This window comes from Salvelinus alpinus, chromosome 16, assembly GCF_045679555.1.
Source record: "Salvelinus alpinus chromosome 16, SLU_Salpinus.1, whole genome shotgun sequence".
Taxonomy (NCBI): Eukaryota; Metazoa; Chordata; class Actinopteri; order Salmoniformes; family Salmonidae; genus Salvelinus; species Salvelinus alpinus.
In genome coordinates, this window is record NC_092101.1 from 20,641,624 (window position 1) to 20,668,690 (window position 27,067).

At 42.6% G+C, this 27,067-nt stretch overlaps 1 protein-coding gene across 1 annotated transcript; it reads right to left on the reverse strand.

Moving 5' to 3' along the window:
- Nucleotides 1-34: 34 nt before the first annotated feature.
- On the reverse strand, nucleotides 35-27,067 carry myo1f (myosin IF). Its single transcript, XM_071345319.1, has 28 exons — nucleotides 26,888-27,067; nucleotides 21,982-22,113; nucleotides 21,208-21,297; nucleotides 20,803-20,897; nucleotides 9,560-9,647; nucleotides 9,227-9,316; nucleotides 8,255-8,386; nucleotides 7,935-8,069; nucleotides 7,571-7,703; nucleotides 7,046-7,242; nucleotides 5,570-5,650; nucleotides 5,355-5,441; nucleotides 5,163-5,249; nucleotides 4,899-5,066; nucleotides 4,632-4,717; nucleotides 4,439-4,520; nucleotides 4,209-4,315; nucleotides 3,959-4,057; nucleotides 3,665-3,809; nucleotides 3,375-3,489; nucleotides 3,035-3,204; nucleotides 2,732-2,877; nucleotides 2,353-2,499; nucleotides 2,053-2,201; nucleotides 1,821-1,883; nucleotides 1,421-1,622; nucleotides 984-1,159; nucleotides 35-743 (listed from the first exon to the last, which is right to left on the reverse strand). Exons 1-28 carry the CDS (start codon nucleotides 26,888-26,890, stop codon nucleotides 667-669), a joined length of 3,282 nt encoding a protein of 1,093 aa, XP_071201420.1. The 5' UTR covers nucleotides 26,891-27,067; the 3' UTR covers nucleotides 35-666.

A 27,067-nucleotide genomic window follows, 5' to 3' on the forward strand; every position in this document is an offset into this window, starting at 1 on the left:
TGGGTGAAAGGAATGACCATCCAAGATAGCAAAATGATAGTTTGAACCATGTTTTAAGGCTGTATAGTGTTTGTTTACATTTTCTTTGTTTACAAACATTGGGGTAAACAAGCTTACATTTTGGGTTCTGATGGGGTATGACAGTTAAACTAAGCTCATGAGGCATTTATAAGTTATATTTTTCAGGAATCAATGGGTGCATATCATTAATTTATTAGTCAAAAAATTGATGTAGAAACTGTTGATTGCCCCTTTAAAGGTAGTATTTACTCAAAGACAAAATCAGAATTTCTGGGATGCTTTTTTTTCTACACTTGATGACATTACATTTGTTACACAGTTATCACAAAGCAATTTTTTTAAATAATATGCATAAAATCATTGCATCCTATTTTGAGTTAGCACCTCAAAGCTGTCCTCTTTTGTGAAACTGGTAAAAGAAAGTCACGGTTCTCTGTTTCAGCTAGCTTTCCAACATTAATCTTACTCTGTACTTATATTGTTGTGCAGATATTATAAAGAACTGGTGATGATTCTATTGATACGCTTATAAATCAGATATCTCTTGTAATTACTGTTAGGCTTACATGCAATTCACCATTGCTTTACAGTGGATAGTCATGTCTGTTGTATACATTGTTTGTTGGGCCACAGGACAGGCAGTAATCAGATCTTCTCCACATAGTTCCCAGGGAAGAGTCCTTCCTTGCCACAAAACCTGCCTCTCCACCAGCCTGATGCATCTGCAGGGGAACACAGAGATATGGACTCCATACACAGTACAGTCTTAGAACTCATCCAATACAGGTCTGAGCATGAATTAATGCTGTGAGCTTATTCGGGATCAGCACTTAAAGCATAATAGCACTGTGTAGTCTCTTCCGCCTCTTTCTTCTCACCCTTTTCCATTGTTGAGATGGACACAGTTTCTTAACAAATAGAGAATTGAGTACTATTCTATTCCTTCCCTACGTGTTCCTCACCTTCATTGAGCAGGTCGATGATATCATTGGTGTCGAAGCTGAGCTCGTCTGTGTCCTGGCCAGCATACTGGTACAGCGCCCGGCAACGCGGGCCGGTGGGGCGTGGCTGGGCCTTGGGCCGGCTGGACGGGGCCGGGGGTGGCCGCTGGCTGCTGATACTCCTCTTCCTCTGCATTCTGGAGAGAGAGAGAGAGGAGGGGGGAGATGAGAGAGAGAGAGAGAGGGGGATGAGAGAGATGAGAGAGAGAGAGGGGGGGGGATAAGAGAGAGAGAGAGAGAGGGGGATGAGATGAGAGAGGGGGGGGGAATGAGAGAGAGAGAGAGAGAGAGATGAGAGCGAGGGGGGGGATTAGAGAGATGAGAGCCCAACTCCAACCCTTCACTGCAGATAGTATATTTTGTGAATACCCACTGTGTGCTCAGTTTATTCAGCTCACCCAGACACGCCCTGGTCAGGCACGTTGAGGAAGTCCAGGTTCCCCTGCTTAGTCTGAACCGAGCCTCGTCTCGTATTCAGGGAGCCCAGTTTGGGGAGGGCGGCGCTGGGGGGCCGGTTCTGTTTCTGGGGGATGGAGTAGGTATGCTCTGGCTGCTGGGGCGGTGGAGCACCTCTACCTCTGGGTGCACCATTCTGGTGCCCTAGTCAAAGAAGAGGAACACAGATACCATCAAAACACAAGACAAATTGTATACCATTCATACACTAAGACCTCTAATATCTCAACATAATTATCACAGTGGTGGTACACAGTTCATAGTGAGCACTGCAAGTCCATGTTCATGGAGTGAGGCCTGCCAATGACGTAGGAACATATCTGGACCAAATAATGAGTTTACCTCTGCTGGGAGGCTGACTCCTGCCTCCTCCATGGTTCTGTGGAAATCCCTTCTTGGTGGGCTCTGACAAAATAAACATGTAGAGTTTTAAACTATGACATATTAGGATTAACAGGATATATTATATACTGTACACTGTATTGAGTCAGACTTAGTATTCTATACATTATCTACTATATCTATGTCTCTTTTCCACTTCGGGTATGTAATTCTTTCTGTTCCTGATACTCACTGGAGGTCTTTGGCAGGCCATCTCCCACATTGATGGTGAGGGTCTTTCCAGCTGGTTTGATCTCAGCCAGGTCTCCCTGTCCCCTCTGGAACACCACAACACGGGTGCCCCCTCCACCCCAGCCCTCCTTCTTCACCCGGAACTCCAGTCTATAGAGAGCCACAACAGTGGACATGAATGATATGATCCATTTTACCAGATGCTTTCATCCAAAGTTAACTCGATCAACTAAACTATGGAGACCACACATAGAGAGTCATATAGCGAGGCTGTTCCTATCCAGTATGTGTGTAGTCATACCTGTCGTTGAAGGAGAGAGACAGCTTGTTCTTGGTCACCTCTTCATAGCGCTTACAGAGCAGGCTGAGGAACTCAGTCTTGAAGTTGGACTCTAGCAGACTGTCATACTGAGCCTCATGCACGATGAAGAAATCATCCTGTCTCATACTACAGGGAGAGGGAGAAAGGCAGAAATGGAAAGGTGTGAGGGATTGCCGTTGATAGAAGACAAGAAGTGTCACACACAGTAGGCCGATATAGCAAAGTTATTTTTTTACATATCCTGTGTGATCAGTTCCTGTTTATTAATGACAACACTGACCACAAAAGTTCCCAAATGGTACATCATACTGGACTGTTATATGCTATTCTAAGTCTAGCAGGGAGAAAAACCCTTTACCTGAGAGAGACAGAGTGGATGCTCTCAAACTCCAGCTTCCGTTTTAACACCTCCTTTATCTGTCCCTTCTCTGGCCCCTTCTTCACCTTCTCTCTGCCTATCAGGTAGATACCCTTGGGAGACAGAATCAGGTCCCTCTTGATGGACTGGAGAGAGAAAATGGGAGGGGGAAAGAAAGAATAAGAGTGAGAATGAGTGTGTGTAAATGGATGATGGAAGAAGTTAACCCCATGTTGTGTTGTTAACCCCGGCATTGGCTCTCTTTTCCTCACCGCTCTGTAAGGGAGGGACAGGTAGACTCACATTGAACCTGCGGTCAAACTTGTTGACCGAGTCTGCAAAGTCGACTCGCTCCCTCTTGGCCAGGAACTGTCTGAGCTCAGGCCTCTGCTCCAGGCCCAGGTAGTCTCCAACAAAGTTCCTGTTGATGCTGTTCCTCCTCCGCTCCTTAGAGTTGTACAGGATGTCCGAGGCTGCGGATAACATGCGAGAGAGGGGAGTTCATGGTCATTTTAAGTAAGAACCTTCAAGGACATATTCATGGCTGTATATTCATTTTCTGTATTTACATTGATTTATGTATATTCATATTTCTTCCTTGTTTCATCCCCACACACCCCTCTAGGATCATTGACACACTTACCCTCCTCCCTCATCTGTTCATATTTCCTCCTGGCGATGTACTTCCTCCAGGCCTTCTGGATGGTCCTGGCGAACATGTCAAATTTCCTCTCCCGCATCTCTTCCAATAGGAAGAGCTAGGAGAGACGGAGGGGAGAGGGAATGCTTTGATCAAAGAAACCATTTTACAGTATATAGATGAATACCTCACACCTTTTTTGTAATACATTTCATATATTCATTTAAACTGGGAAGACCCATTGAGATAAAAGAAACAGCACTTTTCTCAGGGAGACCTATGTGGGCCCCTACCGACTCTGGGGCCTTGACAAAGACCTTGGAGCGCCCCATCTGGTACTGATCTGTGTCCATGTTGACAGAGCGGAGGAGATGCAGGACCCCCTGCTGCTCTCCCCCCTGCCAGCACGGCCACGTCTCTGCCGTCAGGATGGCATACCTGCAGGCCACACACAGAGGGTCAGGCACTGGGGGGGGGGCATACACTACACCCCCCCCCCCCCCCCCACACACACACACACACACACACACTGAGAGGACACAAAGCAGACACTGAAGGACACACACCTAAGAGTAAATAAGACTCACCTCTGTAGGAACTTATTGAAGACTCTGCGGTAGGCGTAGCCGGCTCGACGTACACGAATGTTTTCCCGCAGCCCAAGGTACTCCACCTGGTGCTTGGCCCTAAACACACACACATAGTTTCATCATCCCCTTTATTCTAATGTTCCATTTCTAATGTTCCAAACTATACCGTCATAACTCCCTGCTGAATTCTCTGAATGTTCTGCTATTGGATATTTGGTGTCTGTTGAGGGGTGTAATAGGGACACACCGGCTCTCCTCCCAGTCCTTGGGTCTCTTAGTCTCGTTGGGTTTGATACATCGGATATAGTGGGGGGTGCACTTCATCAACGTGTTCACCAGATCATTGGCTTGTTTCTGCAGAGAGAACATAAGAGATGGATGTACCACCATGTAGCTACTAATAACCTCAAACCTATGGGTGTACTGTTCCACTCAGCCACTGAACCACAGTGCTGGCAGTAGAGTGGGGACAGTTACCTTGATCTTAGAGCTAGCAGTAGTGGGCCTGCTCTTCTTGTCTGTGTTGAGGTTTTCAGGGAAGAGGCTGCGAATGAAGTCACTGTGGGAACAAGATGGAGGACAACATTTTATTGACCTCTCCCACATTATTTTCAAGCCTTGGTTGTTTTGAGACACGTGTCTGTTAAGGTAAAGATAGAGGCCTACGTACTGTTCACTGCTCTGCATGAGTTCAATGAGGTCATTAAAAAGCACGTCCCGGTTTCTCTCACAGAAGCCATTTATTTCGTAGGAGACCTGAGGTGACATGAGACATCATCTGTAAATATCAACATTCACACCGACTTTCACACTTCCTTCACCCACATGTCTACCTACCCACTTCCCATTGATGGAACATTCCTTTCTACCTCAGCCTAGAAGTGTCTACTTCTATGTGTTTTGAGCATGAGAAGACTTGTCCTCTCCTGGTACTCACCTTGCCTGCGTAGTGGTGGACGACAAAGCCAGAGTTCCAGCTGTTGAAGTGTTCGTGAGTGCCCACCGCCGCAGAGAGCTTCTGGAGCAGGGTGCCATCTGCCCCCTCACCCTTGGCATGCATGGTGGCACACACATCATCCAGCACACTCATGATGCCTGGCGGGTTCTGGAGGGGATTGTTAGACATTTAGCGTGGTAGCCACATGCAGAATAAAGACACATTTGTGGAAATTGCATTGAGATATTGTCATTTTGGGCTCACCAACTTATTCTCGATGAGGTCACACACAACCTTGTTGTTGAAATACTCAATTGGTGTCCACTTGATGCCTTCCTGAACATACTCTTCCTGGGAGAAACATAGAGAGATAGATAATGCCAATATAATTATCACAACATCCAAGACACCTCGTAAAGGAAATTAAAAGTGTTGAGATTTGAGAGTGGTTTGTACCTGTTCAGCCTTCAGTGTCAGCTCAATAAATATCTGCTGTAGCTTCTCGTTAACAAAGTTGATGCAGAACTGCTCAAACCCATTCCTCTGCCAGAAAGCACACATCCAGATTGAAGACAATGTTATCACATAGCTATGTCTGGTCTTATTATCCCATCAGAGATCAGAGATGTACATAATGTATGGTATATTATGTACATTAATATACCATTCACCTGAAATATCTCAAAGCCATATATGTCAAGTACTCCTATACTGTATTCTTCATGAGGTTTCTGTATGGCTTTGTTTATTGCCTGGTAATAGGAGAGGAAGAGAGAGGAGAGTTAATTAGTATGAAATGGACGTGTCACCATTACTGTATTTGTGTCTGTGTGTGTATCATTGCAGTGTATAGTAAACTCAGCAAAAAAAGAAACGTCCCATTTTCAGGACCCTGTCTTCCAAAGATAATTCGTAAAAATCCAAATAACTTCACAGATCATCACAGATCTTCATTGTAAAGGGTTTACAATTACAGTTCATAGACAATTAATGAACATCCACCTGTGGAACTGTCGTTAAGACACTAACAGCTTGCAGACGGTAGGCAATTAAGGGAGATAGGATAGACAGCTGATCGTCCTCACAGTGGCAGACCACGTGTAACAACACCTGCACAGGATCAGTACATCCGAACATCACACCTGTGGGACTGGTACAGGATGGCAACAACAACTGCCCGAGTTACACCAGGAACACACAATCTCTCCATCAGTGCTCAGACTGTCCGCAATAGGCTGAGAGAGGCTGGACTGAAGGCATGTAAGCCTATTGTAAGGCAAGTCCTCACCAGACATCACCGGCAACAATGTTGCTTATGGGCACAAACCCACCGTCGCTGAACCAGACAGGACAGCAAAAAGTGCTCTTCACTGACGAGTCGCGGTTTTGTCTCACCAGGGGTGATGGTCGGATTCACGTTTATTGTCGAAGGAATGAGCGTTACACCGAGGCCTGTACTCTGGAGCGGGATCGATTTGGAGATGGAGGGTCCGTCATGGTCTGGGGCGGTGTGTCACAGCATCATCGGACTGAGCTTGTTGTCATTGCAGGCAATCTCAACGCTGTGCGTTACAGGGAAGACATCCTCCTCCCTCATGTGGTACCCTTCCTGCAGGCTCATCCTGACATGACCCTCCAGCATGACAACGCCACCAGCCATACTGCTCGTTCTTTGCGTGATTTCCTGAAGGATAGGAATGTCAGTGTTCTGCCATGGCCAGCGAAGAGCCTGGATCTCAATCCCATTGAGCACGTCTGGGACCTGTTGGATCGGAGGGTGAGGGCTAGGGCCATTCCCCCAGAAATGTCCGGGAACTTGCAGGTGCCTTGGCGGAAGAGTCGGGTAACATCTCACAGCAAGAACTGGTAAATCTGGTGCAGTCCATGAGGAGGAGATGCACTGCAGTACTTAATGCAGCTGGTGGCCACACCAGATACTGACTGTTACTTTTGATTTTGAACCCTCTGTTCAGGGACACATTATTCCATCTGTTAGTCACATGTCTGTGGAACTTGTTCAGTTTTATGTCTCAGTTGTTGAATCGTGTTATGTTCAAACAAATATTTAAACATTAAGTTTGCTGAAAATAAACGCAGTTGACAGTGAGAGGACGTTTATTTTTTTGCTGAGTTTAGTTGTCCCTGACCTCCACCAGATAGTCAAAGAGTCGTGTGTAGAGGGCCTTGGCCAGGGCGTCTCGGGTATAGGTGGCTTGTTCTTGATTGAGTGTCACATCGATGGACTCAGACTTTCCACCCCACTTTGAGTCCATCTTTCTGCTGGTCAGTTTGTCTTGCAGACGCGTTGGGTCAACGCCCAGCAGATAGGCAGGGAAGGCAAGCACTGGGAGGGAGGAAAAACATACAGAACAAACAGAATACCTGAGCAAAATACATGAATTCCTGCTTTCATTATGGCAAAAGTGTGTTTTGGTGACTATCCCTCTCTAATGTTTTTTCACCTTATGGGGACAGTTGCATTGATGCTTACTTGTGCATGTGGAGCTCTGTGTGCATGTGTTCATGTGGAGCTCTGTGTGCATATGTTCATGTGGAGCTCTGTGTGCATGTGTTCATGTGGAGCTCTGTGTGCATGTGTTTGTGTGGAGCTCTGTGAGCATGTGTTCATGTGCATGTGTGTGTATTAGGCATGTTTGTCTTCTCCCACTCACAGTCAGTGCTCTCCACCTGCCCGTAGTTGCCTGCCTCTATGAAGCTGATGTTTCCAAGGTGCAGGATTCCTGTTATGATCTGCAGCCCCTGAGCCTGGTAGGCCTCCGGGATCCCAATCACATTCATGGCTTCCTGTGGACAAAACTCAACACTGATGTCTATGGTCCTGTACAGAGCTCCATTACTGCTGGCTCTGACAACACACAAGGACTGGGAAAACACAATAGAACAGTATATTTAGCTAATATAAGCCTGTATTATGAATATAAATATGAGTGTCAATTTGTTCCCAGCGCTTCTGTGATGTCTCAATAAAGAAAAAAAAATGTGTACTCTGTTTTAAGCCCTGATGGCGTAAGGTACCATTGTCTCCTGAAAGTCCTTGCTGTCATTAGTTCCGTCCACTTTGTATGTCCCAGACTGGTTCAGGTAGTAGTAGTATTCTGGAGTCATGATGCCCAGGGCTTCTTTCTGCTGGGGGTTGGCTCCCTCTATTAGCTAAATACAACAGTTCAGACAAAACACAACTGAAAGTTACAGCACATGAATTACACATCAACAATTCACACCCAATTATGAAACACTACAGAACCGTTAAATCTGTGCTGTAGGGTGAGAAAGTCAAACACATTATCATTGTGGGTTGTTAAGTTACTGCTGGCCTAGCTCGGTGCCTGACTGACCTGGTAGTAGACGTGGAAGTTCCTCTCGTTCTCATTCTGGCTCACCACCCTCGACTTCTCAAGAAGGAAGTTGGAGATTTTACCACCGTCCGGCTCTCCTCCTCTGCTAAACTGGATCTCAAAGTACTTACCCTGTTAGATCAGAACACACACAAAAACCTATCACTCAAATTAGACATGGTTCATTATTCTGACTTTGTGGTTGTGGTCCGGGGGGCAGGTAGCCTAGTGGTTAAGAGCGTTGGGCCAGTAACCGAAAGAGAGCTGGTATCGAAGCCCTGAACGGACTAGGTGAAAAATCTGTCGATGTTCCCTTGATCAGGGCACTATACCCTAATTGCTCCTGTAAGTAGCTCTGGATAAGAGCGTCTGCTAAATGACTCGTATTTAAATGGGAATGGGTATGTGGCCCTATGTATTGGTAGAATGGAATTATCAGAGCAGTGACACGAGATGTACTAATGCTCTGTACCACAAAATAATATATTTACATTACTACACAGCTGTTGACCCCACCCAGGATTTCACCTCATCTCAGTCTTCTCAAGCTCTTTCATCTCATTGTGTTGTTCTTCTATAATAGAGGCCTACAGTACAGCTGGGCACCTCAGAGGCAGGAAACCCCAGAGGTGACATGCACTCAGCTACAAAGCCTGCACGGTTGCATGTGGATGTGGTTAGGAGTTGAGGCTAACATCTCAGGATCTCAGCAGTAGGGAAAGGGGAGAGGGTGAAAGGTGGCTGTTGCATACTGCTGCTGTGGGTATATAGTCTGCAGAATTCAGATCACCTCTGGTAGAGCACAGGAAAAACAACAGCCTCTTTGCACAGTGTCTATAAGAATAGTTAGCACAGAACTAGCAGAAATGATCAGTTTACAGTATCAGTCTTACTTTATTAGCCCACACAGTGTCTAGAGAGGAGGAGGAAGAACAAGATGAAGGGAGGCTGATTGCTGTACGTATCACTCACAAAGCGACTGGAGTTGTTGTTGCGGACAGTCTTGGCATTGCCGAAGGCCTCTAATAGAGGATTGGACTGGAGGATGATGTCCTTCACATGCTGAGAGACACATACAGAGAAACATCACAACACAGCACTTCAGTTTCCTTCACAGTCATTAGTAATGGTAATGCTAATAGTAGTAATAGTAATGGTAATAGTAGTAATAGTAATGGTAATAGTAGTAATAGTAATGGTAATAGTAGTAATAGTAATGGCAATGCTAATAGTAGTAATAGTAATGGTAATGGTAATAGTAGTAATAGTAATGCTAATGGTAATAGTAGTAATAGAAGGTAATACCTGCACTTTATCACCTCCTCCTGATACTTTGGAGATGTAACCCATAATGTATTTTGCAGCCACAGTCTTCCCAGCTCCACTCTCCCCACTGGCACAACACACACAAAACATACAGCCATATTAATGATAACCCTCTAATTTACACTGTATCAAAAAAACTTTTTGTGAAACTTGTTGTGAAGGTGATCTATGGCTGCACATGAGTTTCTGTTTCTTTTATACTAAGCAGAAATATAAACACAACATGTAAAGTGTTGGTCCCATGTTTCATGACCTGAACTAAAATATCCCAGAAATGTTCCATATGCACATAAAGCTTATTTCTTTCAAATTCTGTGCACAAATTTGTTTATATCCCTGTTTGTGAGCATTTCTTCTTTGCCAAGATAATCCATCCACCTGACAGGTGTAGAATATCAAGAAGCTAATTAAAAAGCATGATCATTACACAGGTGCACCTTGTGCTGGGGACAATAAAAGGCCACTCTAAAATGTGTAGTTTTGTCAAACAACACAATGCCACAGATGTCTCAAGTTTTGAAGGAGCGTGCAATTGGCATGCTGACTACAGGAATGTCCACCAGAGCTGTTGCCGGAGAATTTTATGTTAATTTCTCTATCATAAGCCGCCTCCAACGTTGTTTTACAGAATTTGGCAGTATGTCCCACTGTTTAACGTATACTGTTTACAGGAAACTCACTCTACATCCTTAGATGAAGTTGAGTGGGAAAAGGAATGGGGTGGTGAAATAATTGTATTTCATGGACAAAGGAACTCAAAGGGTGTGATGATATTAATTAACAAACATTTTGAATATGAAAGTGGACGAAAAAAAGATTTGTCTCATTAATTTATATGGTCCAAATCAGGATGATCCACAGTTCTTCGAAAATATTTATACCAATTTATTGAACTTATGATCTAATCATTATGGTATGAGACTATAACACAGTGTTAAGTACCTCAATGGACCGTAAAGGTAATCACTCTACAAACTATCATCACCGTGCCCTTAAGGAAATCACAAATATTATGGACACATTAGAAATAGTGGATATTTGGAGACTAAAAAACCTCGACCTAGTGAGATATACATGGAGGAGACTTAATCAAGCTAGTCGTCTTGACTACTTTCTTATCTCTTTCTCTCTTGCATCAAAGGTTAAAAAAGTTTTAATAGGACACAGAATGCGATCGGATCATCATCTAATTGGCATTCACATAACTCGTATAGATTTTTCACGTGGACGGGGATATTGGAAATGTAAGTTTACTGGAGGACAACTTATTTTTAACCAAGACAAAATCATTTATAACTGAATTTTTTCAGTATAGTATAGGTTCAGCAAATCTCCTTATTGCTTGGGATACCTTAAAATGTACCTTCAGGGGTCATTCAATTCAATTTTCATCAATAATAAAAAAGCAGTTTCTGGCTAAAGAGACAAGACTAACAAAAATAATTTGCAGAAACTCGTTACTGAAGACGGAGTCATCTATGATTCTCCGAATGATATTTTAAAAGAGGAACCTAATTATTTTAGGCAGATGTTCTCTTTTCCGTCTCATCCTTTCCCACTGAATGAAGATTATGCTAAGTAATTCTTTCCAAATAATATAAAAAATGGAAAATTAACAAATGTACAGACAGATCAGTGCGAAGGCCAAATTACAGAGGAATAACTTTTTGAGGCTATTAAATCCTTTCAGTCTGGAAAAACCCCAGGGCTTGATGGCATACCAGTAGAGGTATATCAAGTATTTTTTGATATACTAAAAGCTCCATTGTTAGATTGTTTTAACTACTCATATAGAAATGGTAGTCTGTCAGGTACTCAGCAGGAAGGTCTGATTTTTCTATTATTAAAACAAGACCCAGATGGCAGCATAGCCTAGTGGTTAGAGCGTTGGACTAGTAACTGAAAGGTTGCAAGATCGAATCCCCAAGGTACAAATCTGTCATTCTGCCCCTGCAGTTAACCCACTCCTAAGCTGTGATTGAAAATAAGAATTTGTTCTTAAACCTTTTTAGGGATAGGGGGCAGCATTTTCACTTTGGATGAATAGCGTGCCCAAATTGAACTGCCTCCTACTCTGTCCCAGATGCTAATATATGCATATTATTATTACTATTGGATAGAAAACACTCTGAAGTTTCTAAAACTGTTTGAATTATGTCTGTGAGTATAACAGAACTCATATGGCAGGCAAACTTCCAAACAGGAAGTGGAAATTCTGAGGCTGGTGTTTTTTCTACTCATCGCCTATTCAAATCCCAGGAAGATATGGATTTGTTTGCACTTCCAACGCCTTCCACTAGATGTCAACAGGCGGTAGAACGTTGAATGAAGTTTATACTGTGATATGGGACCGGATGGGAGGTGTTTCAGTCAGTGGTCTGGCAGATTGCCAGTTCCTGGTCACGCGCATTCCTCATGATATTGCCTTGCGTTCCATAACTTTTACAGACACGAAGGAATGCTCCGGTTGGAACGTTATTGGATATATATGACAACAACATCCTGAAGATTGATTATCTACTTAGTTTGACAAGTTTATTCGACCTGTGATATAACTTTTTGAAGTTTTTGTCCGACGTTATGCGTGACTTGCGCGAGCGTTTGGATATGTGTACTAAACGCGCTAGCAAAAGTAGCTATTTGGACATAAATAATTGACATTATCGAACAAAACAACAATTTATTGTCGAACTAGGATTCCTGGGAATGCATTCTGATGAAGATAATCAAAGGTAAGGGAATATTTATGATGTAATTTCGTATTTCTGTTGACTCCAACATGGCAGAGGAATGTTATTTATATTTGAGCGCCGTCTCAGATTATTGCATGGTGTGCTTTTCCCATAAAGTTTTTTTGAAATCTGACACAGCGGTTGCATTAAGAACAAGTGTATCTTTAATTCTATGTAAAACATGTATCTTTCATCAAAGTGTATGATGAGTATTTCTGTTATTTGACGTGGCCCTCTGCAATTTCTCCAGATATTTTGGAGGCATTTCTGAACATGGCGCCAATGTAAACTAAGATTTTTGGATATAAATATGCACATTATCGAACAAAAAATACATGTATTGTGTAACATGATGTCCTATGAGTGTCATCTGATGAAGATCATCAAAGGTTAGTGATTAATTTTATCTCTATTTCTGTTTTTGTGACTCCTATCTTTGGCTGGGAAAATGGCTGTGTTTTTTGAACTTGGTGGTGATCTAACATAATCATATGTTGTGTTTTCGCTGTAAAGCATTTTTTAAATCGGACACGATGGGTAGATTAACAAGATGTTTATCTTTCATTTGCTGTATTGGACTTGTTAATGTGTGAAAGTTACATATTTCAAAAAAATATTTTTGCATTTTGTCAGCGGAATGTTGTGGGGGGGTTCCGCTAGCGGAACGTGTGTCCTAGAAAGGTTAACTGACTTGCCTGGTAAAATAAAAATATAAAGACCCAGTCTATCTAAAAAACTGGAGGCCCCTTACACTTCAATGTTGTGATGCAAAAATACTAGCAAAATGCATAGCACTCAGAATTAAAAGGGTTTTACCAGGTATTGTTCATCCTGATCAGACACGTTTTTTACATAGGAGATAATATACGACAACTACTAGAAATAATAGTACATCATGTAACATATAAGAAGCCAGGAATGGTATTTACAGCGGATTTTGAAAAGGCATTTGATAAAGTAAGACTGGATTTTATTTATAAATGCCTGGCTTTTTTCAATTTCGGTAATTCTCTTATAAAATGGGTAAAAAATAATGTATAGCAACCCCAGGTGTAAAATAGTAAATAACGGCTACTTCTCAGAGAGTTTTGAATTGTCAAGAGGAGTTGAACAAGGGTGTCCGCTGTCACCATATCTATTCATTATGGCCATCGAAATGCTAGCTATTAAGATCAGATCCAATAACAACATTAGAGGATTAGAAATCCAAGGCTTAAAAACAAAGGTGTCCATGTATTTTTATATCACCTTTATTTAACCAGGTAGGCTAGTTGAGAACAAGTTCTCATTTGCAACTGCGACTTGGTCAAGATAAAGCAAAGCAATTCGACACATACAACAACACAGAGTTACACATGGAATAAACAAACATACAATCAATAATACAGTAGAAAAATCTATATACAGCATGTGCAAATGAGGTAGGATAAGAGAGGGAAGGCAATAAATGGGCCATGGTGGCGAATTAATTACAATATAGCAATTAAACACTGGAATTGTAGAATGTGCAGAAGAGGAATGTGCAAGTAGAGGTACTGGGGTGCAAAGGAGCAAGATAAATAAATAAATACAGTATGGGGATGAGGTAGATTAGATTGGCTATTTACAGATGAGCTATGTACAGGTGCAGTGATCTGTGAGCTGCTCTGACAGCTGGTGCTTAAAGCTAGTGAGGGAGGTCAGAATCTCCAGCTTCAGTGATTTTTGCAGTTCGTTCCAGTCATTGGCAGCAGAGGAGAGGCGGCCGAAGGAAGAATTGGCTTTGGGGGTGACCAGTGAGAAATACCTGCTGGAGCGCGTGCTATGGGTGGGTGCTGCTATGGTGACCAGTGAGCTGAGATAAAGCGGGGCTTTACCTGGCAGAGACTTGGAACCAGTGGGTTTGGCAACGAGTATGAAGTGAGGGCCAGCCAACGAGAGCGTACAGGTCGCAGTGGTGGGTAGTATATGGGGCTTTGGTGACAAAACGGATGGCACTGTGGTAGACTGCATCCAATTTGTTGAGTAGAGTGTTGGAGGCAATTTTGTAAATGACATCGCCAAAGTCGAGGATCAGTAGGATAGTCAGTTTTACAAGGGTATGTTTGGCAGCATGAGTGAAGGATGCTTTGTTGCGGAATAGGAAGCCGATTTAATTTTGGATTGGAGATGCTTAGTGTGAGTCTGGAAGGAGAGTTTACAGTCTAACCAGACACTTAGGTATATGTAGTTGTCCACGTTTTCTAAGTCAGAACCGTCCAGAGTAGTGATGGGCGGGCAGGTGGGCAGGTGCGGGCAGCAATCCGTTGAAGAGCATGCATTTAGTTTTACTTGCATTTAAGAGCAGTTGGAGGCCACGGAAGGAGAGTTGTATGGCATTGAAGCTCATCTGGAGGTTAGTTAACACAGTGTCCAAAGAAGGGCCAGAGGTATACAGAATAGTGTCGTCTGCGTAGAGGTGGATCAAAGAATCACCAGCAGCAAGAGCGACATCATTGATGTATACAGAAAAAAGAGGCCCGAGAATTGAACCCTGTGGCACTCCCATAGAGACTGCCAGAGGTCCAGACAACAGGCCCTCCGATTTGACATACTGAACTCTATCAGAGAAGTAGTTGGTGAACCAGGTGAGGCAATCATTTGAGAAACCAAGGCTGTTGAGTCTGCCAATAAGAATGTTGTGATTGACAGAGTCGAAAGCCTTAGCCAGGTCGATGAATACGGCTGCACAGTAATGTCTCTTATCGATGGTGGTTATGATATCGTTTAGGACCTTGAGCGTGGCTGAGGTGCACCCATGACCAGCTCTGAAACCAGATTGCATAGCGGAAAAAAGTGGGATTCGAAATGGTCGGTAATCTGTTTGTTAACTTGGCTTTCGAAGACCTTAGAAAGGCAGGGTAGAATAGATATAGGTCTGTAGCAGTTTGGGTCTAGAGTGTCTCCCCCTTTGAAGAGGGGGATAACCGCGGCAGCTTTCCAATCTATGGGAATCTCAGACGATACGAAAGAGAGGTTGAACAGGCTAGTAATAGGGGTTGCAACAATTTCGGCAGATAATTTTAGAATGCCGATGACTCAAGTTTTATATTAAGTCCTCAAGCTAGATCCCTGCAATGTCTCATTTAAGATCTAGATACATTTTCTGTACTCTCTGGACTAAAACCTAATTATGATAAGTGTACAATATTACGTATTGGATCCTTAAAAAATACAACTTTTACATTACCCTGCAGTTTACCTATAAAATGGGCTGATGGTGAAGTAGACATACTCGGTATTCATATAAAGCTCTCCACAATGAATTTCAATAGAAAACTTGTAAAAATAGACAAGATCCTGCAACCATGGAGAGGTAAATACCTGTTTATTTATGGAAAAATTACCCTGATTAACTCCTTAGTCATATCTCAGTTTACGCACTTACTTATGGAGCTGCCTACTCCTGATGATTAATTTTTTCAAATCATATGAGCAAAAAATATTTTGCTTTATCTGGGACGCTAAATCAGACAAAATAAAACATGCCTATCTATATAATGAATATGAATTGGGTGGGTTGAGATGATTAAATATAAAAGCACTAAACCTCTCTCTAAAAGCTTCACTCATTCAAAAGTTTTATTTGAACCCTAAATGGTTCTCAAGTAGATTACTAAGAAAAGTGCATCCATTGTTTAAAAATGGCCTTTTTGCCTTTGTGCAGATTGCCATGTCTCATTTTTGATTAATTGAAAATGATACTTTTTTCAAAGTATCTCTCTTTTTCAAACAAGCATTGCAGAGCAGGCTACAATTTCAATTTTATCCCCCTGAAAAGATAGAACAATATTACAACAAATATTATGGCTGAACTCAAATGTGCTGGTTGATAAAATACCTGTATTTATGGGAAAGATGTTTGAAAAGGGTATTTTGTTCTTAAATTATATTGTAAATTGTAATGGTAGAGTTATGTCCTTCATGGAGTTATCAGCATTGTACGGAAAGGTCTGCTCAATCCAAGAGTACAACCAATTGATTACAGCATTGCCCCAAAAATGGAGGAGGCAGGTGGCAGCGGGAGGAGGTAGGGAACTGGTCTGTCTGCCCAATATAAAGGATCAAAACTGGCGGAGCATAAATAGGAAAGTATACCAGTTTCATTTGAGGACCAGGTTGTTGACAACTGTGCCATACAGATTAAAAAATAGTTGGGAAGAGATTTTTGATGTACCGATTCCATTGTACAGGGTGTATGAGTTGATATATAAAACAAGGCAAGATTCAATACTTTGTGCTTTTCAGCTAACATTATACAGTGAGGGGAAAAAGTATTTGATCCCCTACTGATTTTGTACGTTTGCCCACTGACAAAGAAATGATCAGTCTATAATTTTAATGGTAGATTTATTTGAACAGTGAGAGACAGAATAACAACAAAAAAATCCAGAAAAACGCATGTCAAAAATGTTATAAATTGATTTGCATTTTAATGAGGGAAATAAGTATTTGACCCCTCTGCAAAACATGACTTAGTACTTGGTGGCAAAACCCTTGTTGGCAATCACAGAGGTCAGACGTTTCTTGTAGTTGGCCACCAGGTTTGCACACATCTCAGGAGGGATTTTGTCCCACTCCTCTTTGCAGATCTTCTCCAAGTCGTTAAGGTTTCGAGGCTGACGTTTGGCAACTCGAACCTTCAGCTCCCTCCACAGATTTTCTATGGGATTAAGGTCTGGAGACTGGCTAGGCCACTCCAGGACCTTAATGTGCTTCTTCTTGAGCCACCCCTTTTGTTGCCTTGGCCGTGTGTTTTGGGTCATTGTCATGCTGGAATACCCATCCACGACCCATTTTCAATGCCCTGGCTGAGGGAAGGAGGTTCTCACCCAAGATTTGACGGTACATGGCCCCGTCCAGCGTCCCTTTGATGCGGTGAAGTTGTCCTGTCCCCTTAGCAGAAAAACACCCCCAAAGCATAATGTTTCCACCTCCATGTTTGATGGTGGAGATGGTGTTCTTGGGGTCATAGGCAGCATTCCTCCTCCTCCAAACATGGCGAGTTGAGTTGATGCCAAAGAGCTCCATTTTGGTCTCATTTGACCACAACACTTTCACCCAGTTGTCCTCTGAATCATTCAGATGTTCATTAGCAAACTTCAGACGGGCATGTATATGTGCTTTCTTGAGCAGGGGGACCTTGCGGGCGCTGCAGGATTTCAGTCCTTCACGGCGTAGTGTGTTACCAATTGTTTTCTTGGTGACTATGGTCCCAGCTGCCTTGAGATCATTGACAAGATCCTCCCGTGTAGTTCTGGGCTGATTCCTCACCGTTCTCATGATCATTGCAACTCCACGAGGTGAGATCTTGCATGGAGCCCCAGGTCGAGGGAGATTGACAGTTCTTTTGTGTTTCTTCCATTTGCGAATAATCGCACCAACTGTTGTCACCTTCTCACCAAGCTGCTTGGCGATGGTCTTGTAGCCCATTCCAGCCTTGTGTAGGTCTACAATCTTGTCCCTGACATCCTTGGAGAGCTCTTTGGTCTTGGCCATGGTGGAGAGTTTGGAATCTGATTGATTGATTGCTTCTGTGGACAGGTGTCTTTTATACAGGTAACAAACTGAGATTAGGAGCACTCCCTTTAAGAGTGTGCTCCTAATCTCAGCTCGTCATCTGTATAAAAGACACCTGGGAGCCAGAAATCTTTCTGATTGAGCGGGGGTCAAATACTTATTTCCCTCATTAAAATGCAAATCAATTTATAACATTTTTGACAAGCGTTTTTCTGGATTTTTTTGTTGTTATTCTGTCTCTCACTGTTCAAATAAACCTACCATTAAAATTATAGACTGATCATTTCTTTGTCAATGGGCAAACGTACAAAATCAGCAGGGGATCAAATACTTTTTTCCCTCACTGTATATAGAATTCTTGCCACCAACAAAATGTTGAATATTTGGGGCATAAAATCATCAAAGCTCTGCAGATTTTGTTGTGAGGATACAGAATCAATAGACCATTTATTTTGGTATTGCCCTCAGGTAGCCTGTTTCTGGTCTCAGGTTCAGGAATGGCTGAAAATGCATAGCCTTGATCTAAAATTGGCCCTAGAAATAGTACTGTTAGGAGATCTAGAGAGACCGGGTCAGTCAGTTACTAATATATTAATAGTCTTAGTAAAAGTATTTATTTTCATCTCGCAATCTGTGGATTCTATTCGATTAGATAGATTGAAATTGTACATTAAACATCACAGTATAGTTGAAAGATATGAGTTGCATAGAAACCCGAAGTGGGTGGCCAGCAGAGATAGATGGGATGGGCTGAGGGAAGCTGAGGGTTGGTATGTGGAATTGGAGACAAGTGGGAGTGGAGTTGCTGTGTGAGAGAGAGAATGATGGTCAAAAGATAAAGGGGGGAAAAAAGTCTAAATAAATCATAATAAAAAGTACATTTGAATGAGACTAAGTGGCAGTGTTTTTACAACTAATGCCGGTTTGCCTGAGGCTGATGCCGTGCAGGTGTTTGTACACATGCATATACACACACTCTCATTCAAATAAACACATACAAGAACACACACATACATGTAATAATGCCAGACATGCACTATGCACAGTTGGCATTGCTGTTATGATTTCAGTTGTCCTTGATGTCCTTTGTTTTAAATGTATTATTTTGTTTTATTTTTTTGCATTGTTGTTTGCTGTTTTCTTCTGTCTTTTCTTTTTTTCTCTTTAGTTCATTCTCTTGGTTGTTGGTGCATTGGGGGGTTCTTGGGGGTGGGGAATGGAATTAATTGTATTTTTTATTTTGTTTTTTCTTCCTGGGGGGGACTGCGGGAAGGGTCTCGAATGGTTGAGAGACAGCTATTGGGGAACTGTGGAGGGATCTTGGAGGGTTCGGGTTCACGTTTTTTGGCCTGGTGGGAGATCGGTCAACATGGCCTTGAGCAGGGCATTGACCCTGGATGTGTGTTGCTCTGAATGGGAATCTGTTGGATGACTGGTATGATGTGGTTATTGAGCGGCTTCACTGCAAGTATATTGTATGTTTCGAATATTCAATAAAAAAATCAAATCAAATCAAAATAACAAATAATAAAGTATGTCCCACTGGCCTCATAACCAATGACCACGTGTAACCATGTCAGCCCGGGACCTCCACATCAGGCTTCTTCACCTGCAGAATAGTCTGAGACCAGCTACCCGGACAGCTGACGAAACTGTGGGTTTGCACAACCAAAGAATTTCTGCACAAACGGTCAGAAACCATCTCAGGGAAGTTCATTTGTGTGCTCGTCATCCTCACCAGGGTCTTGCCCTGACTGCAGTTCAGAGTCCTAACTGACTTCAGTGGGCAAATGCTCACCACGGATGGCCATTGTCACACTGGAGAAGTATGCTCTTCATGGATGAATCGCGGTTTGTACCAGGCAGATGGCAGACAGCATGTATGGCGTCATGTGGGCGAGCGATTTGCTGTGAACAGAGTGCCCCATGATGGCGGTGGGGTTATGGTATGGGCAGGCATAAGCTATGGACAACGAACACAATTGCATTTTATCAAAGGCAATTTGAATACACAAAGATACCGTGACGAGATCCTGAGGCCCATTGTTGTGCCATTCATCCGCCGCCATCACCTCATGTTTCACCATGATAAAGCACAGCCCCATGTCTCAAGGATCTACACAATTCCTGGAAGCTGTAAATGTCCCAGTTCTTCCATGGCCTGCGTACTCACCAGACATGTCACCCATTGAAAATGTTTGGGATGCTCTGGATCGACGTGTACGACAACGTGTTCCAGCTCCCGACAATATCCAGCAACTTTGTACAGCCATTGAAGAGGAGTGGGACAACATTCCACAGGCCACAATCAACAGCCTGATCAACTCTATGCGAAGGAGATGTGTCGCGCTGCTTGAGACAAATAGTGGTTTTCTGATCCACGCCCCTACCATTTTATTAAGGTATCTGTTAACAACAGATGCATATCTGTATTCCCAGTCATGTGAAGTCCATCGATCAGGGCCTAATTTATTTATTTTGATTGACTGATTTCCTTATATGAACTGTAACTGAGTAAAATCTTTTAAATTCTTGCATTTTACATTTATATTTCTGTTCAGTGTAGTTAGAAAGGAAATGACACACTGATTGAGCTTTGGTTCTTTGTTAGTTCTGAGAAAAGCAGTGAGAGTAAATGTTTTTGGGTAGAATGACGCACATGAGAAGGCCTAAGGTGCGTCAGAGAGAGGCACAGAGAAGAACTAGGACTACATACTGCCTGCCAGCAGAAAGAGATACGTACAAAATCAGCAGGGGATCAAATACTTTTTTCCCTCACTGTATATAGAATTCTTGCCACCAACAAAATGTTGAATATTTGGGGCATAAAATCATCAAAGCTCTGCAGATTTTGTTGTGAGGATACAGAATCAATAGACCATTTATTTTGGTATTGCCCTCAGGTAGCATGCAGAAAGAGATAGCAGTTATGACACTGGTATAATAACACACCTGATAATAACACACTGGTTCTCCTGATCAATCATCATGTTCCTGTACATGTTATCAGTCAGGGCGTAGATGTGGGGAGGGTTTTCATACTGGGCCTTTACATGGAGAAAGATGGACAGAAAAACAAGAGAGAGAGAGAGAGAGGAGAGAGAGAGGAGAGAGGAGAGAGGAGAGAGGAGAGAGGAGAGAGAGAGAGAGAGAGAGAGAGAGAGAGAGAGAGAGAGAGAGAGAGAGAGAGAGAGAGAGAGAGAGAGAGAGAGAGAGAGAGAGAGAGAGAGAGAGAGAGAGAGAGAGAGAGAGAGAGAGAGAGAGATTAATATACAACTATGAAGGTAAACAAGGAAGTGAATGGGAATACGGTATAAAGACCAAAGTATATGTTGAACAATAGGATGGTTTACTCACAGCCCCTTGGTAGAGTTCAATTTCCCGGTCAGTGAAGTAGGGCATCTGTTTGAAAGGGTTCACTGATATCAACACAGAGCCAATATAGGTCTGCACATGACAGTTAAGGGTGTTTCTGGTGAAATCACAGAATATGATATTGAAACAATCACAGCGAAATTGTTGATTTATGTAAACTTTTCAAAAAGATAAATATCCCAAACCATACATTAATTTCATCCGGACTGGATTACACACACAGATATAATGCTTTTTTTCCCACAAAGAATGAAGTAAGTCCCGAATGTGCAGTAAAATATGTACTAAAAACACGGAAGTGTGCTGTTGAGTCACAAAGTGCATCCAAAAGAGGAACAGTGCAGTCCTATTATTGCATACATTCATGTGTGTCTGCGCATGTGAAGAAGTTGAGTGAGTACATATGTGTGGTAGGGGGATGAGGCAAGGATGGTATGTATGTTTGTTATTGTGTTGTTGCTACTGTGTGAGTACAAACATCAGCTGTGCTCACCCATGATATAGAATGGAAGGACCTAATGCTATGGGAAGTGGAATGACCTCAATGACCTCAATTCTCAAATGGTTTAAAAGCCATTTGTAACAGTTTTTTGTTTGTGTGTGTATATGTGTGTATGCCTATAAATACATCAGTCTGAGAGTGTGTGAAGGAGCAGGTCGTGTCTCCACAGTGTACTTCCCTGCTGTATTTTTTCTGAAGAGACATTTGTGAGAAGTGATGAAGGAAGGTCCCTAACAGACAATGAAACAGGATACGAAGATGTAGTCATCCATGTATCTCTTCTTCAGGTTCTCCACGATGGCGTCTTCGCTGATCTTGGACAGTAGCACCATGTCGTCCACACCACTCTGCTTGACATTCTGACTCTGCCAGTGATACTTACTGCCCTGCAGGAGAGAACGGTCAGGGTTAGGAAATGCACACCCTTTTTATTTGTAATTGAGGCAGAGAGAAAAGCAGGTAGATCTATAGATGACCTAGTTCATACTGAATGTGAGTTACAGAACATTATGAGAGGGTATCTACAAACAGGAGGGGTATAGAAACCCAGAGGAAGCATGGGCCAACTGTAATTGGAAGGCATGTGCACCAGTAGATATCAGAGAGAAGTTTCTCGGCAGCAGGGTCTCTCTGTGTGTAACTGTGTCATTAAGAATGTGACTAACTGTGGTTATCAGTACAGGAAGCTGAGGACAGTTACCCGGCAACGCTCTATAGATGAGGTGAGCATATGCCAATTTGGCCATCTCTGTAAAGTACTGCTTCCCACTCTGATCTACGACAGTGATAACCAGTAGTTGTGGTATCTATTGAATATGCTATCTTTAGGAGTCTGTGGAATGGGAGGGGACTCAGTTTAAAGTATACCATTGGACCACAGATAGAGCAATGAGACAGATATTTCACAGGATGTATAAATGTGAAGCATCTGGTTCGCGTTTCCACTCACTCCCAAATATGGTGGTGAGAGGAAGCCCAAACATTTGATCTCGATACAGTTTTCTGTTTCCAAAACTAGAATCTGTTATGAACAGAGTAGACTAAGTTTTGTAGACTTTACCCGTTGCCAAAGTTTCAAACAACTGCATTGTTTAGAAGGAGTGCAAGGGCGAATTGAGTTATTGCACACACGCGCTTCACAGAGTAGGCGTTCCCTAAAAGAAATATGCAAATACTTGCTAGAACACACCAATAGGCTGTCACTAGCTCTTGCTTATTCTGCCCACTATGATTTATTTGCTCCCACTGGAACCGACATCCTGTGGTCTATCTTGGGTTAGTTATACAAATCTTTGATTGGGCCATGGTTTGGTGATTTCTTTACACAAAATTAATATAGTGCATTTTAAAGTAACTGCCAAAAAAAAGACTCTCCTTTCATTTTCTGCTTCCCTCCCATTCCTATGCCTTCAATATGATGATGACATCCACCACATCGTGCAGAGAGTTTCCTGACTTCCCTATCACCACATAAAGAGTTGAGTTGAACCAGGTTTGGCCAACGATGGTGAATTACACTGCATGATATGATTTTAGCCTTGTTTGGGTTCCCAACGCTGTTTTGTTTTGATGTGTGGTGGATCCTGAAAATAGGTCTAACATGATTACTGTGGTCTGAGTTCCAACTCTCTCAACCTTCTAGTGATAACTTTGGAGGAGAAGGTTCTAATACAAATGTATATTGGAACCCCAGTGAGTCAGTCAACTCTCTGGCCAATCAATCAATGATATTCAATTACAAATAAGCTACCATGAACATTAGATACTGTAAGAAAACAAGCAGTACTTCAGTCCTTGAGGGCCAGCAATTGAATCTCTGTTGTAAAGAATGATGCCCACTTTTCATGTGAACAACCTGACTAAGGCTGTTTGTTTGTCACACATTTCAGACCACATCCATAAGTATTCGGCTCAGCACACAGAAATGGCGTCAGCTGGGTGAAACCAAGGTTCTGACTGCTTTAAATAGCTAACTGCTGATTTGACTGCTGATCCAGTGCTAAAATAGCCCACTTGCTGCTGTGTAGTGTCAGACCTGGGAGATGCTTTGTGTGTTCAGAGAGGACTACTGTAGTTCATTCCATCTGTCATCACTGTTGTGACTCACTCACTACTGTGAGTGAGTCAGCCTGTTGCAGAAAAAAGTTGTGACAATGCATCCAAAATCAATCTATCAATGAAAGAATTCTTATTGTAAGCTTACTCCGCTATCTTAGAAAATCTTTTGTGTGTTTGCGCATCCAGCAAGGGGCCGGATCTGTGCTTGGGAGTCTGTGTGAGGAGGAAGTATTGTGCTAGAAACTACAGGCCCCTCTGTCTCTCTGTCAGGGCTGCTGCACTTCCCTTCTCACGCCTCGCCACTACATCTTGTGAAACCCTCTCCACTTTTCAACACGTCACTGCTGCTCTTCCATTCCAGACAATACTACAGAACTTCTTTAAACAGTTCACCCTTACATTTACATGTTAATCCAGAGCGACTTGCCGTTAGTGCATTCATTTTAAGATAGCTACAGTGCCTTGCGAAAGTATTCACCCTCTTGGCGTTTTTCCTATTTTGTTGCATTACAACCTGTAATTTAAACTGATTTTTATTTGGATTTCATGTAATGGGCAGACACAAAATAGTCAAAATTGGGGAAGTGAAATTTTAAAGATGACTTGTTTTAAAAAAAAAAATAAGAATGACAAACAGAAAAGTGGTGCGTGCATATGTAATCACCCCCTTTGCTATGAAGCACCTAAATAAGATCTGGTGCAACCAATTACCTTCAGAAGTCACATAATTAGTTAAATAAAGTCCACCTGTGTGCAATCTAAGTGTCACATGATCTGTCACATGATCTCAGTATATACACACCTGTTCTGAAAGGCCCCAGAGTCTGCAACACCATTAAGCAAGGGGCACCACCAAGCAAGTGGCACCATGAAGACCAAGGAGCTCTCCAAACAGGTCAGGGACAAAGTTGTGGAGAAGTATAGATCAGGGTTGGGTTATAAAACAATATCCAAAACTTTGAACATCCCACGGTGCAACATTAATTCCCTTATTAAATAATTGAAAGAATATGGCACCACAACAAACCTGCCAAGAGAGGGCCGCCTACCAAAACTCACAGACCAGGCAAGGAGGGCATTAATCAGCGAGGCAACAAAGAGACCAAAGATAACCCTGAAGGAGCTGCAAAGCTCCACAGCGGAGATTTGAGTATCTGTACATAGGACCACTTTAAGCCATACACTCCACAGAGCCGGGCTTTATGAAAGAAACCATGTTTGGTGTTCGCCAAAAGGCATGTGGGAGACTCTCCAAACATATCGAATCAGTCAGATGAGACTAAAATTGAGCTTTTTGGCCATCAAGGAAAGCGCTATGTCTGGCGCAAACCCAACACCTCTCATCACCCTGAGAATACCATCCCCACAGTGAAGCATGGTGGTGGCAGCATCATGTTGTGGCAATGTTTTTCATCGGCAGGGACTGGGAAACTAGTCAGAACTGAAGGAATGATGGATGGTGCTAAATACAGGGAAATTCTTGAGGGAAACCTGTTTCAGTCTTCCAGAGATTTGAGATTGGGACGGAGGTTCACCTTCCAGCAGGACAATGACCCTAAGCATACTGCTAAAGCAACACTCAAGTGGTTTAAGGGGAAACATTTAAATGTCTTGGAATGGCCTAGTCAAAGCCCAGACCTCAATCCAATTGAGAATCTGTGGTATGACTTAAAGATTGCTGTACACCAGCGGAACCCATCCAACTTGAAGAAGCTGGAGCAGTTTTGCTTTGAAGAATGGGCAAAAATCCCAGTGGCTAGATGTGCCAAGCTTATAGAGACATACCCCAAGAGACTTGCAGCTGTAATTGCTGCAAAAGGTGGCTTTACAAAGTATTGACTTTGGGGGGGCTGAATAGTTATGCACGCTCAAGTTTTCAGTTTTTTTGTGTTATTTCTTGTTTGTTTCACAATAAAAAATATTTTGCATCTTCAAAGTGGTATGCATGTTGTGTAAATAAAATGATACAAACCCCTCAAAATCAATTTTAATTCCAGGTTGTAAGGCAACAAAATAGGAAAAATGCCAAGGGCGGTGAATACTTTCGTAAGCCACTGTAGGTGAGACAACAACATATCACATATCTCAGTAAGTACATTTTTCCTCAATAAAGTTATCAGCAAACTCAGTGCTAGTAGGAAAAGAAAGAGCAAGGGTTAGACCTTACCCAGCTCCTTAGGAACAATAGTCCCCTCTACTGCTAGTTTTCACATTTGATAGGACTCTTTTTAATGCTTTTGATCAGTATTGTCATACCTACATGTACTTTCTCTCTCATGTCTTGTTAACGTCATGAGAATACAATCTCTGGTTAGGAAAAAAACAGGTTGTAGCAGCAGCAGAGAAGTTTTATTAACTACTCCATAGTGTACAGCACATTCTTACACAAATGTGAGGACATAGGATTCAATCAATGCTTCTATCCCTCTTGACTAGAAACACTCACTATAACCTGAGTGGATACTAGCAGGGCTTGTCAGTCAAAAGAGGAAAGGACCGCATGTTCTCCATTTAAGGAGTTAAAGTCTCTACTACTTGATGTCCACTACCTCCTGTTCTGCAGCACTTTGTTGTATGATTTTTGTTGACAAGAGTGATAGAAGACAACAGTTATCTATTTTCCTTTCATCATCTGGACATAAAATGAACACACACTGAACATCACTGTGCTTCCCCGTTGGTTCTAAGTCAGCTGTTGCCAGGCTCCAGAGTGTGATAAGTGCCAGCATCCGGGCATAATGTGAGAGCCCACTGTACAGCTGAGTCAAGTGACCTCAACCTAACATATAAGGCTATGTTCTTCAGAAAGTCTGTGAGATAGAGGAAACCATCACAGGAGGCTGTTGAGGGGAGGATGGCCCATAATGGCTCATAATAATGACTGGAATGAAATTAATGGAATGGTTTTAAACACAAGGAAATAATTTGCTTGATCTGTCAAAGCTATTCCATGAATTCTATTCCAGACATTACTATGAACCCGTCCTCCCCAATTGAGGCGGCACCAGCTGCCTGTGCTCAGCATATACAGTAGATGGAGAGGATAGACGAGTCCTAGTGAGGAGAGTCTGCAATAGTCTAGGTATGTGTGTGGTGTGTTACCATCGTGCCGGCGGTGCGTGTGCCCCTCTTCTTCCACGGTCCTGGACCAGGTGTTCAAAGTCCAGACTGTGTGTGTCGGTAATCCCACACTAGCCCCTTCACAGCACGACCATCACAGTCAGGAAGTCTCTAGCACACACAGTCACACAGACAGAACAGCCACCTAGAAGACTTTAACAT

Excerpts from the sequence above, each read along its gene's own strand:
- myo1f (XM_071345319.1), bottom strand. Across the intron at positions 4,521-4,631 it reads CTCATGCAGAGCAGTGAACA|TGACTTCATTCGCAGCCTCT; the intron begins GTACGTAGGCCT and ends TTGTTCCCACAG. Across the intron at positions 2,202-2,352 it reads TCTCTCTCCTTCAACGACAG|ACTGGAGTTCCGGGTGAAGA; the intron begins GTATGACTACAC and ends GGCTCTCTATAG.